Below are 13,450 nucleotides of genomic sequence, written 5' to 3'. Positions count from 1 at the left end.
TCGTGGACCTTCCTTCTACTTCTGCTGAATACGCTACTGCTAATATTAATGTATACAGATGAAGGTCCATGCCTCTAATATGGTGTGTTTTATTGCTCATCTTTTATTTTTCAGAATTTCAAATGTCAATGTCATTCTAAAAGTGTTTCCTTTGGCGACTCATACATAATCTCTGTGGAATATGCATCTGGTGTGTTCTATTGAACATCCAGATGAGTGCTGCACCTGATTCATGTTCTGTTCTAGAACGAGTGGCACCCGAGGACATCAGGTGGCCCGATCCATGGCACTCATTGCTTAACCGGGCAATGAGTATAACCGACGGACATGGCATGTCCAAGCTGCTGCGGGTGAAACACGTGATGGGTGGGTATTCATAGGGAAGGTTTGTAGTATCCTGGGTATCAAGTCAGACAAGCAGGAACAATTCAGGACCCAGGATTATGTAAAAGGAAAGTCTTTAATAGCTACAGGTTACAAGGCAATTGGTTAGGCAGGAGAGTAAGGTAAACGTATCCCGCAGGTATCAACTTATCCAGTCTCACGTCCAACCATCATTCCTGGAATCTAGACAGCCTTAGATTCCATGTTCAATCAGGCATTCCATTAGAAAGTAGCCCAGGCACACAAGGTACCACACGGTTCATTCACCAAACTCTACGACGTGCTGCTATGAACATTGACTGGGATCAATATAAGTCGTTTTCAGCCTGTCCGTCTTCTCATTTGTTTGAGTTAAATATGGGGAATTTCATGACTCTCCAGCATACTCAAGCACTTAGGCTTCCTATAATTTCTCTCCAGACTCACTTGCTGCAGGAAGAGCTCCAGCCAGGACGTTCTCCAGAGTAAAAACACATGATCACAGGGTACCTTGCCAAATGTTAGCTCAACCACACAACAGTAGAGCTGTCAAAAACTGGCTCCCTCTCTGATGCCTGTTGGTGCAATCGGCATGCAGGTCCTGTGTGCACTACTTCCCATACATTGGTTTCAGAAATATACCTGAGTACCGGCTTCCTTGTAGCTCAGCAGAAGACACTGCTTTTTACATCTTCATTACTAAGGGCTGTGACAAGACTAAGGTACCCAGAGGTAATCGCAGATCATGTGCCGTAATCATCATTACACCTATTCCGCACGTCTCGTCACAGTGCTTATATCCGACGTGCCTCTACCGCCGAGATTCTTCTGCCTCTTTGTCTAGGGATAATAAACATAGGCTGAGGACATGGAGGGGTTTTATACTCCCTTTACGGAGTAGGGGACAATCCCAATAAATTTTAGAAAACGTTGGCAAGGAACCTTCATTAGAAGTCCTGTGAATAGACATGGGGAGCTCAGGGGGGTATCCAGTCATAATGTTGCCGGTAAAACATATCCTGTTGGGTTCAGCAATGTTCTATTCATCGCACTACCCAGCTCTTGCCCCACTCATCCTACGACTGGAGTTTGTTTATATAATCGTACCAGTGCTAGAATACATTGAAAAGGCTGATTACACAGAGGAAAAAAAACATTTTTGAACCCAACAAGGTTTTTCTTCGGCAAACGTTCCAACATAGAACCGACTATCAGTAAGGATCATCACCATTGTTGATTTTCTATTAAAAACTACATACTTCAGAGGGTTGAGTAATTTGTTTGGAAATATGTTGGCATCTGGAATGGACTAATTTGCAGAACTCTGATTAAAGGAATCATCTTTGAGCACAGATATCGCCTGCTGTAAGTTAAGGCTATTTATTAGGGAGTAACCTCTTTCCTCTTTAACAGACCTTCCCAAGTTCAAATTGGTCCTTTTCTCTCCTCCACCTCACTCTCTATCTGTGGCATCCATCAGGGTTCTGTCCTATCGCCATGGCTCTTCAACATCTACCTAGCCCCTCTGGCTCACCTGATCTCCACCTACTCTCCTCACTTCCAGTGTTACGCAGACAACCCACAGCACTCTTTCCGGCTGCCCGCCCCTACCTCCTCCTCCTCCTCCTCTTTTTCCTGCCTTATACCTGACTGATATTCAGGTAGGGTGCTCTGCCAATGATCTCTGCCTCAATGCCAGCAAGACAGAGATCCTTCTAATTGGGACGCCTGTGCCTAGTTTCCCCCCTCACTCTCTGGCCAGACTCCTTGGCTCCCCTCCCTTCACCCACTTGTGAGGCAAAAAACCTTGGGATCATCTTTGACTCCTCTCTCTCCTTCTCTCCACACATCACGGACCTTGTAAAGAAGTCACATTTTCAACTCCATCTCCTCAGGGGCATTCTACCTTTCCTCACCTTCCCTCAGAAGCTCAATGTCTCCAGAGCACTGGTTCTCTCTAGGCTTGACTACTGCAACTGCTTCTTTGTCAACCTTCCTCTTTCCTCCATTTGCCCCTCCCCCAACTTATCCAGAATAAGACTGTGAGGCTTATCCTTGGCCTCAAGTCCGGGACCGCATCTCCCCATCCCTAAAATCTCTCCACTGGCTCACGAAGACTGCAAGGATCAAATTCAAAACCCTTTGCATCATCCACAAGGCTTCCTGGGGCCTGGGACCTCTCTACCTCCAGTTTTCCCTCCCAAAATACCTCCCAGCCAGAGTCCTTCTGTCTTCTGGCTCCAACTCCCTGCAGGACAAACGTTTCTCTAAGCAGAGAGTGGGAGGTAGATCACTCTCCTCGGCTGGTGCCTCCCTCTGGAACAGCCACCCTCCCCCCTCACCCTTGAGCTGGATCTTCTTAAGTTCCAGAAACTTCTCAAGACTTCCTTATCTCCTCTTCCTTCCCTCTCCCCCTGCTAAACTCTCCAGCTGCCGCTGTGACTGGGGCCTACCTAGTCCCTTCTGAATCATACAGGGACCAGAGCACCCCCTTACCAGTCCCTCCAAGCATCCTTTGACAGCACTTGCCCTCAGGCACCCTTTCCCAGACTATCCCGAACCAGTCCTCCTGTCCACTGCACTTTTTACTCCCCTGCCCCCTCTTTTCTCCTGGCACTTGCTGCCTTGGCCCGAATAGCACTTGCCTGGCCCCACCCATGGGGTTCCCCCACTCTTACACTTCTCCCTCTACCCCCCTTGCACTTATCACCTTGTCATGCACTTTCACAATAGTATTGTCACAAGGCCAATATAACCATTTCTTTGTCTCAAGAGATATCATGGGATATCTCATGATATCCCATGCCCCCCCCCCCTTCTTGTCTTGTGGCACCTGGAAACACATGTGTATAGGTGCCATACAAATCTCCAATAAATAAAATAAATAAACCACACTCCTCAGTGGCACTACAGAAAAACACACAATTATACATCTCATCCCTCGTTAAAAAGCATGGCACTATAGCCGTTCTTCGGGGCAGCATTGCTCCAGCCCAGCGTCTCAGATATTGTAAAGTGGTGCAGCATGCTTACCTCTCCCTGGGGGATGGCAGGCTTATAGCCATTCTGCTCCAAATTTTCGAGGCTCCCCAACAGTGTGTGCCCCGAGAAACAGTAGAAGGATGTGCGTTTGCCTACGTCATCCTGAAATCCCTCTGTTATGGCTGCATTTGCACTGCACAAAGGAAACACAGCAAAAGACAGCTCCTACTTAATACTTATTTTGAGCAAAAATAAGACAATTCTTTTAAAGTGCCTCTGTGAACATGATTATTAGTAATAAGTAATGCATATGTCCCTACAAAGTTAGGGGCTGGGAGGATAGCCCAGGGGTAAAGCATTTGTCCTGGAAGCAAGAAAACGCAGAACAACTAGAGATGTGTTAAGCGTGTTACAAAAGATTAATACATTTTACGAGTTTGTGGTAATTTGGCAGTAAATCTGCCAAATTACTGCCAATCTCAAGTACCGTTACTGCCATTTGGTCCTGTAAAGTTACCACAGGATTACAAGTGGTGGTAATTACCCATTTTTGGAGTCCATAGAACTCCATGGGAATTTTGGGTGGATTTACTGCTCAGTAAATCCATCGATTTTTGTCAGTAACCTGGCGGATTAACCTCTAGCTTTTTGATGTTGGTAAATCCTCTGCTTCACCTCCAAATTTATAATTTGGCGGTACGAGAAAAATTGTAACCTTGTTACCACCACCCTTTTTACAGCACTGCCAAACTTGTAATGAGGCCCATTACCCTTACCGCAGGCAATACAAATGGATCAGCTCCTGATTTCAAGCAATGGTTGCTCACTGTTCCAAAGTCCCATGGGAATTAATTAGAGAGTACCAGCATTGCTGCATTCACAAATACAACAATCACCATTACCACTATTGTAAGTGGAGAGAGTACCTCCTCTCGGAAGCAAGCCATTTTTGGTTTATGGGTGAGCAAATTCATGATCAGGAGTGTACAGTTAAAAAGGAATTACTCAGAAATGCCACTTGCGTTACTGTTTCAGGCACAAAAGGTAAGTAACAAAACTGCAAGAAATGTTGAGTTACACTGTATCCAATAATCACCCCTTTGGGTGAACACGCATGCATCATGCTAGATACATCAAAGTGGTTTCACATGAATTTGTAGCGTTATATTGAGAAACCACCGTTAACCTGGGGAGTTCCTCCCCCCTCCTTATCAGGGAGCCGTACTATAATTCACTTAAGTTTTTTTTTAGCACTACCCTTATTGAAGACTCATAAAAAAAGCCACATAAATCTCCAACCCTATCCCCACAGTAAGCCAGGCCGGCGTATAGAAAGAATATATATTTATTTTATGAGCTCAATGAATAGTCATTCTCCTTTCTTCCAGCTCGCCTGTACATGCAGGTGCTTTCCTTCCTCCTCTCTGTCACCACAAGGCAGCATTCTCCTATGGACCCACCCCCCCCAGCACTGCCAGGTAAGCCCTGTGGGCTCTGATGTGCATTTTAATTAATTTCTACAAGCGCTCCTGACCACGAGCCCACACGTGGCGTGAGTTACATATCTGGGCTTTACTACCGATGTGTGTGCATGCAGCATCATCTGGGAACCGGCGCTTTAGTGTTTCACCAACGTTGACCAGGGAGGCTGGTTCATATGCTGATGGCCCGCTCCCTACAACATGGCCGACACCATTGCCGTGGGCCCAGGAACCGGAGTGTCTCTTCATCTTCCAGCTGGGGCTGCTGCATGATTGGCTTGCTTTACAATCAATAAGCCAATCGGTAAGCCGGCAGGCTAAAGCCAGCCCACCACCCAAGGCCCTCTCCTAAGGCCCATGTCTGTGCCTGTCTGGGCCTTGAGAGCTCGCAGCCCCTCCACCCCCCACAGCTCTACTCACGGTCTACCACCTTGCAGCCTCATGGAACAGCTACTTAGCATGCAGACAGCCAGCCCACAAAGTTGTGCCTCTGGAGCTTTCTCCCACCAATAGTACCTGGGAGTGATGTCCTGGACTTTTTTATGCCTTCTTACTGACTCACACAACTGTTGAACTTAGGTGTGCCTATACCATTCTGCCTTTTCCATGCCTTACCATTTCCCTTCTCCTTAATGCATTTCCGTGCTTTTGGTGAAATTCGAATCCTGGTGTTTTTTTAACAACTCTTCAACCCAGTGTGCATTGCATTTCAGTGCTTTGGTGATTTTCAAATCCTGGTTTGTTTTTAACAACTCTTCAGCTCATTGTGCATTGCATTTCTCTGCTTTTGGTGAAATGCAAATCATGGTGTGTTTTTAACAACTCTTCAATCCCATTGTGCATTGCATGTCTGTGCTTTTGGTGAATTGATATGATATGATGATATGATATGGCATTTATAACGCGCCTATACACAAGTGTTTCAAGGCGTGACGAGGCAAGGGAGGGAGAGCAGAGGGAAGACAACGATCTTCCTAGGCCAGGTGACATTGAAATCGTGCAAGTGCAGGGGAGGGGGGGAAGGAAAAGTGCAGGGGGGGTAATGGGGAGGGGCAGTGCACTACATAGGGTCAACAGTAAAGAATAAATCAAATAAATTAAAACAATAGGTAAAAGTGCAGCCAACTTGTGGCAATGGCAGGGGTAAGTGCAGACATCAAGTGTCAAGAGCTGGAGAGGACTGTAGGGATACAGAAACAGCCCCCAAGTTCAGGGTTTGTCCGGGAGACAGTGCAGGTGTCCAACTTGTGGGGGAGGGGACCTGGGCCTGAGATGAGTGCAGTTTTAGTCAGGAGTTCAATGGGGGAGAGGAGGAGAGAAAGCAGAAGCAAAGAGGAAGGTCTTGCGGTGCTTCCGGAACCGGAGATGGTTTCCTCAAGTTTCAGGGAGGCAGGAAGGCTGTTCCAGAGGGAGGCCCCAGCCGAAAAAAGAGATCTACCACCAACTTGTTGCTTGGAGAAGCGACTGACCCTGAAGGAGATGGAGGCGGATGAGCGAAGAACTCGAGAAGGAAGATATTTAGGAAGAGAAAGTTGGAGGTATTGAGGCCCCATGCCCAAGAAGGCCTTGTGTAAAATGCAGAGGGTTTTGAACTTAATCCTCGCAGCCACTGGGAGCCAGTGCAGAGATTTCAGTCCTGGAGAGATACAATCCCTGGGCTTGAGGCCAAGGACAAGTCTCACAGTCCTGTTCTGGCTGAGTTGCAGAGGGTGGAGAGTAGAAGCAGGCAGATTTAGAAAGATGCTGTTGCTTTAGTCCAGCCTAGAGATAACCAGAGCTCTGTAGACAGTGAGCTTCTGGGGAAGGAGTGGAAAGGAAGAATACCTCTGAGGAGGTGCTGCTGGTCGTATGACTTCTTAGACACATGAGAGATGTGAGGAGAGAAGGAGAGAGTGGCGTCGAAGATGACCCTGAGGTTTTTAGCCTCCAAGGTGGGAGACGGAAGAGGGCCAAGAGAGGCCGGCCAGAGACTGATAGGAAAGGAGGGAGCAGGTGTGCTGATGAGGAGGCTCTCAGTCTTACTGGCATTAAGGCAGAGATTGTTGGCGGCACACCACTCCTGGATAGGGGACAGATAGTCAGGGATGAGAGAAGGAGAAGAGGTGGCGGAAGGGAGCCTGAAAATGAGCTGAGTGTCATCCGCATAGCACTGAAAGTTGGGGCAGAGAGCAGCAACGTGGTGGGCAAGAAGTGCCAGGTATTGGATGAACAGCCAGGGAGAGAGGTTAGACCCCTGGGGAACAACACAGGTAAAGATAGAGATAGAGGAGAGGAAGGACCCAAGTTGGACCTGGGACGATCGATTCCTGGTGTGTTTTTAACAACTCTACACCCCCATTGCGCATTGCATTTCTGTGCTTTTGGTGAATTTCGAATCCTGGTATGTTTTTAACAACTCCTCACCCCCATTGTGCATTGCATTTCTGTGTGTTTTGGAATTGGAATCCTGGTGTGTTTTTAACAAACCTACACCCTCATTCTTGGGGCTCAAGTGTTTCTAATGCATCTGTTTTCTCGCTTTTTTGACTACTGGGCCCCCTGGTGAGTTTGTTGGTGCTGTGCAGTCCTTGTAGCTTCTATCCTTATCTCACCACCACCCCTATGGCACTCAGCATCTTCCCTATCTATTCTAATTGCTATACCATCAACTATCCTCCCTTTCTCACGAAGTTTGGAAGAGAAAAGTTTAAAAAAGACATCTTGACCACCAGCCCTGGTCTACCCATTGCAGACACCTATGTCAGCACAACTTCCAGACAGATTGTCACTGTTATCTTCTTTTCTGTCCCCTCTCCAGATCCTTGGACTGCTCATCTTATCTCTACTCTCTCTACTCACACATCTTCACCCATTAATTGTGGCGCTGGATGGGAAGTACTCTTGGTGGGCTTCTCATCATCCAGGTGTATCATTAATGTCTATCGAAATGGCACTATCATGGCTCAGGGTCCTCAACCCAACCTCCTCCTCTTCGATCAGCGCTTGCGGTCCCTCATCAACTTCCTTCCACACCTATGACTCCTTCCTCTCTCTCTGCCCCCCGTCCTCTGACTGGTGTACCATGCCCCTGTACCCCTCATCGGAAAACCTTCAAAGGCAGTGGCCGGCTGCATCTAGCCAAGCTTAATGCTCGCTCTGCTATCAAACTCTCTGCCAACATCTGCCTCCAACTTAAAGACCTTGATCGCGATATCCTCGCTCACACTGAGACGTGGTTCAAGGACAGCTCAGTCACTGCTTTTGACTCACTTCTCCCTGATGGCTACAAGATCATCTTTAAGCCCTTACATAACCGTGCTGGTGGTGGCGTTGCCCTGATCTTCCCTCTCCACTTTCTCCACTCAGCTAGTCACACTCCCGATGCCTTGATCCACACTGATCTTTTGCTCTCTGCCCCACTCACCACCCCACTCTCTTGGTCAGACCACTCCCTCGTCTCATCTCACCTGGGTCCTCTCTGACACCCGACCACACCTCCCCCAGCTTTTCCAACCTTGTTCACGGACATCAGCCCGATGAAACGAGTGTCAGCTGCTGCCTTTGCATCCACCTTCACCCGTGAAGAACTGCTCGCATCTCCTGATTGTAACTCCCCAGCTGTTTTCATTCTACTTGATCTATCCTCTGCATTTGATACAGTCAACCACTCCATTCTCATAAAACGGCTCTACGATATCCTAGATATCTCGTAGTGGGCACTGAACAGGCTGACCTCCTTCCTCACTGACCATCCCTCCCAGGTTATCCTGGGCTCTTTCTCCTCTCCCATAGCCTTTACCACCTGTGGCATTCTCCAGGGCTCCAAACTCTCTCCCTGGTTCTTTAACAACTATCTCGCCACGCTTGCACACCTAATTTACACCTTCTCCCCTTACTTCCAGTGTTATGCAGATGACACACAACTCTTCTTCAAACTTCCCTCTGATCCTCTCCTTACTTCCTTCATCATTCTCAACTGCCTTTCTGCCATCCAGTCCTGGTGTGCCTCCAATGATCTCTGCCTCAACACCAGCAAAACTCAGATCCTTCCCATTGGATCTCCTGCTCCTCTTTCTGCCTTTCACTCTGGCCTCCCTCTATGGGCTCCCCCATTCTCCTTCATCCGAAGTCAGAAACTTTGGAGTTGTCTTCAACTTCTCTCTTTCCTTCCTCCCTCACATCCAGCACCTTGCCAAGAAGGCCTACTTTCAACTCCACCTGCTCAAAGGAATCTTTCCTGTCCTCACATTCCCCCAGAAGCTCAAAGTCTCTAGATCTCTGGTACTCTCTAGGCTGGACTACTGCAACAGCCACTTGCTTAACCTACCCTCTTCCTCTCTATGTCCCCTCCAGATTATCCAGAATAGGGCTGCATGACTTATCCTTGGCCTCAAACCCAGGGACTGCATCTCTGCAGCCCTAAAATCTCTCCACTGGCTCCCGGTTGCAGCAAGGATAAAATTCAAATCCCTCTGCATCATCCACAAGGATGTCTGGGCAGGGGGCCATGCATCTACAACTGGCTTTTACCAAATACTCGCTCTCGAGATATTTACGCTACTATAGTGCCAACTCTCTGTGTGTCAAGCATTTCTCAAAACAGCGAGCTGGTGGCCGATCTCTTTCCTCAGCTTGCTCCCTCCTCTGGAACAGCCTCCCCCTTCCTCTTGATATTGAGCTGGATCTCCTCATATTCCGGAAGCTCCCCAGGACTTTCCTTTTCACCTCCTCGTTCCCCCTCTGCCTCCTTGCTAAACACCAAAGTCGCTGAGATTGGTGACCAGGGCCTGCATGTATCCTTCTGAGTCCTATCCCCATCCCAAAGCCTTGTGTTCCCATGTTCCTTCCTTGCTGAACTGTGGGCACTTTGAAACACAATTGACTTGATGTATAGGTGCCTTACAAATGCACAATAAAATAAAAATAAAATAAATAAATAATAATTGTGTTCAATCGCAGCCGCCACCTTCTTTATGGCAGAAAACACAGCTTCAATTACAAAATACACTTTTTCTACATTTAATTTTTTCTCACAAACATGGAACACAGGCTAAATAAACTGGTCAAAACTCTTTTGCCATGAACCCAGTTGAATGTTGAACTTCAGTAATAATAATATTGCACAATACTAGAACATAATCTTCATCTTTCGATTTTTTAGTGTCAGACATAGGTACAAATTCCATTTTATGAAAACTAGTTCACCTTCAAGGCATGAGATATGGGGTTCCCTGCACACTCAAATGCTAGCAGTTGAAATGACAGATTTGTAAAATTGCCTGTCAAAACGTACACCAAAATTTAGCTTAGGAATAGCTACAGGAATAGATGCAGAGTTCATTTAAAAATAAGACATACATCATGCGTTCAGTATTGGATACATGAGGTCTCACTTGTACGCAAAGCTCCATCTGTATATGACCATTGGGCGGTACCTACCTCATTCCGAAGCCTGATGTTGAACCACACCCATGACACGGCCACTGCCGGTCACAGGGGGTTTCATACGACATCAGAAATCTTGCACGAGGTTGCCTAATGGCCACACATGGGCCAGGGCCTCACCATTTACCTAAAGGGGTGTCTTGTGTGTGCTCAATTTCAACACAGTTTACTCGGACTCAAAGCTCTCCTGCAAAAAAGGGGAATTACACTGCCTTGGTCAGATTTGCAAGTTGATTTCATCAGGCCAGTTATTTGCTCCTCTGGTGGAAACAAGTACATGTTGACTGTAACTTGCTTGTTCATATTGTGGGCAGAGTGTCTTCCAGCCCCAATTTGTAAGGTAGAGACAGCTGACGCACTAATGATCCACCACATCGTCTCTGGTTTTGGCCTCCCGCAAAGGATTGAGTCAGAGAGGAAGATAGTTTACCAGTGAGGTGATGGTGAAGATGTGGGAGCTTCTAGAAGTGAAAATAAAAATCCACATTTCCTACTGCCCAGCCTCGGTTGGGGGTGTGGGGGGTCAAGTGATACAATAAGACAACTGTGGGCATCTTAAAGAAGTTTGTGGTAGACTCTGGGCCCAGTTGGGACATTTAATTACTGCTTGTCCTGATGGCCATTAGGCCTACACCGTCCCCTGCAATCAGAATTTCTCCATTTGAGCTTAGGACCAGAAGAAAAATGCTGTTACCCCAGCATCTGCTCTACAGAACTCAGGGGCAGACACTGATAAATGTGTCCACTACTCATGAGTACATTGAAAATGTAAGGAGGCTGTTACGCTCACCTGGTATCCAGAGGGACGCCACCCAGCCGGGTTACTCGCTGGTATGCTTCTCAGCTTTGCCCTGATGTGGTCTGCGGGGAAGGTTCTGCTTCAAAATACAGGAGGACTGTGTTCAAGACTGACCGACTGGGGTAAGTATCCTCCCCCCACCCACGTATGATTTCAGTTCCTCTGGTGCCCTTTCCTCACCTTGTGGTAGAATTAGGCGTGCTCTCCGTCCTGCCTTCTTTGCAGGGACGCGTTGTCTTTCATGGGCGAGTGCGGTCCAGTTACTTCACTGATGCCGGCCCGTTTGATATTGTTCAGGTAGGTCTTATTGCTGTTTTTTAGTTTTGTTGCTATCCTGCATGCCTTTCTTTGTTTAAAATGTGTATTTTTTTCTCCCTTAGGTATGCGGAGCTTCAGCACAGCGAACTGGCTTGGTTGAGCCCCGCTGGTAAATGATGGCGCATTAAGAGCGCTATGATGCAGTAAGTAAGCGCTATGCACAGCGCTGCAAAGTCTTGCCTTTGCTAACCTGTGTTTTCCTTCCTCGTAGGTCGCGGTGTTCTTCAGCGCGAGTGGAATGTCCGGATTGGTGCCAACCGAGAGTCGACAAGCCAGATAAGCCTTTTGAGCAGTTCGTAATTTGTAAATGTTTCTACTGCTTTCTTTAATGTTGCCTCTATCTTCCTCTTTCAGGTCGTTCTGTCCGGGAGGCGTGCAGATTCGAGTAAGCTGTTCTCAGTAGCTGTGAGTGTTTAAAGATGAAGACTACAGGTAAGATGGTGCTGCTAATGATGTTCCTTTTGTCTCCTTGCAGGTTCTGCTTCTCTGAGGTTCGAGGGAATAGCTGAACACGGTGAGCATCACGTTGCAAGCTGCAAAGTAACGCGAAGCGTGTTGTCTTGCTCGGGTGTGGTTTAAATAGCCCCAACAAAATAGTCCAGGTAAAGTAGTCCCTAGGCTACCACACCCAAAACACTAGACCGCATAGCTTGGTCCTTAGGAACCAAGCTATGTGGATGCCTCCATGTTGGGTGACAATACAACAAAGTAATTCCCAAGCACATTGTTTTTCATGGTGTATGAGCCTGGCGCCATAGGCTCCAGGACTGGCGCCATGAGGGCTTTTGAAGAGGATGCCAGGCTCTAGAGGCCCGAGTCCTGACTCCACCTGGCCAATGGGTTTGCCAGAGGGGGTTTTGGGCGAGGGTCGTGACAGAAGCATCTTCAGCATGCATTTGCTTTTGCTCATCGCAATTTAGAAAAGTTGGCTGAAGGGATGAAAACATATTATGATCTAAAGACCACCCCAAAGTAGTACGAGGTAGGTGACAAGGTTTACCTGTATAATTTTAAAGGAATCAGACCAAGGAGCGGAAACGTCTTGGCGTGGTTCTTTTGAAATTGTAGATAAAATATCACCTGTTACCAACAAGATCCGCATCCCAAAAGGAGAACAGACAGAAGAAAAATGGGTCCACATCAATCAGTTGAAAAGCTGTCATCCCGACAAGCTTTACAACTGTTCGAGGAGCCAAATCAAAGTCGAGCAGAGGAACTATCTGCAGAGTGAAAGGATAGGGTAAAAACCCCGGATGGAGACTTATAACATTTGAGTAGTTAATTAATATTCTTTGGAAGTGTTAAAAAAAAATGTTATGGTGGTGTTCTGAAATGTTCTGAAATGTTATATCTATGTAATGTTTTTCTCTCGAATGCGGGGATGTATGTTTTGTAAAAAGTACTGAACGTTTCTTTTCTTACTATTTCTAGATAACTAAATTCCTTCACTTCCAACCTGGGGGAAGGAGGGGAGTCCAGGGAAGACGCCAGAGAACCTGGGAAGAAGGAAGGAAGGTGGTTACGTTTTACACCCCCAGCCCAAAAACAGAAGTGGAGGCTGCAGCTCCCACTCCCTGAGGAAGGAGATGGAGCGGGAACTGTTCAGCAACTCGCAACCAATAAGATGGAAGTGGGGTGTGCAGTGCCCACTCCATAAATAAGGGAGGCTCCAAAAAGGAGAAAAAATTATAAAAAGGAAAAAAAGGGACTTTGGAAAAAAAACTCTCCCCTGCTCTTCCCCTGACGGAATCATGGAAGAACCAGGGGGAGGAAATGTGGATTTCAATGAAAGGCCCAAACAAACATAACTGAAAGGCCCACTGGAATAATGACCTGTCAGCCTTCAAAAATGTCACACTGAAAATGAGCCTATTCTTGCAGACTGTATGTGTTTCTGCAAGTTACACAAGGAAGAGCTATGTGAATGGCCAAGCATAGGAAATCCAAAGGCCTATTTTTCATCACAAAAGGAAAGGTTGAACCGATAAGCAGCCTTTAATTTGCATTTGCAGAAGAAAATCAAAGACCCCTGAAACAGGGTTTTCAAACACTGAAACTAAAATGGCTTTGCATGTGCGTTTGG

The 13,450-nt window shown here is 47.0% G+C and overlaps 1 protein-coding gene across 1 annotated transcript in view; it reads right to left on the bottom strand.

Annotated features, from left to right (window-relative positions):
* Positions 1-13,450, bottom strand: part of LOC138582916 (alpha-N-acetylgalactosaminide alpha-2,6-sialyltransferase 1-like) — a 376,181-nt gene that overhangs the window by 149,565 nt on the left and 213,166 nt on the right. Inside the window, exon 4 of the mRNA XM_069654669.1 lies at positions 3,397-3,538. Within this exon, the coding sequence (XP_069510770.1) occupies positions 3,397-3,538 (142 nt within the window). The remainder of the gene's footprint in view (positions 1-3,396; positions 3,539-13,450) is intronic.

Source organism: Ambystoma mexicanum, chromosome 3q (assembly GCF_040938575.1).
Source record: "Ambystoma mexicanum isolate Mex_15411 chromosome 3q, UKY_AmexF1_1, whole genome shotgun sequence".
Classification (NCBI taxonomy): Eukaryota; Metazoa; Chordata; class Amphibia; order Caudata; family Ambystomatidae; genus Ambystoma; species Ambystoma mexicanum.
Note: the sequence above shows the minus strand (reverse complement) of the source record. Positions and strands in the feature narration are given on the sequence as shown.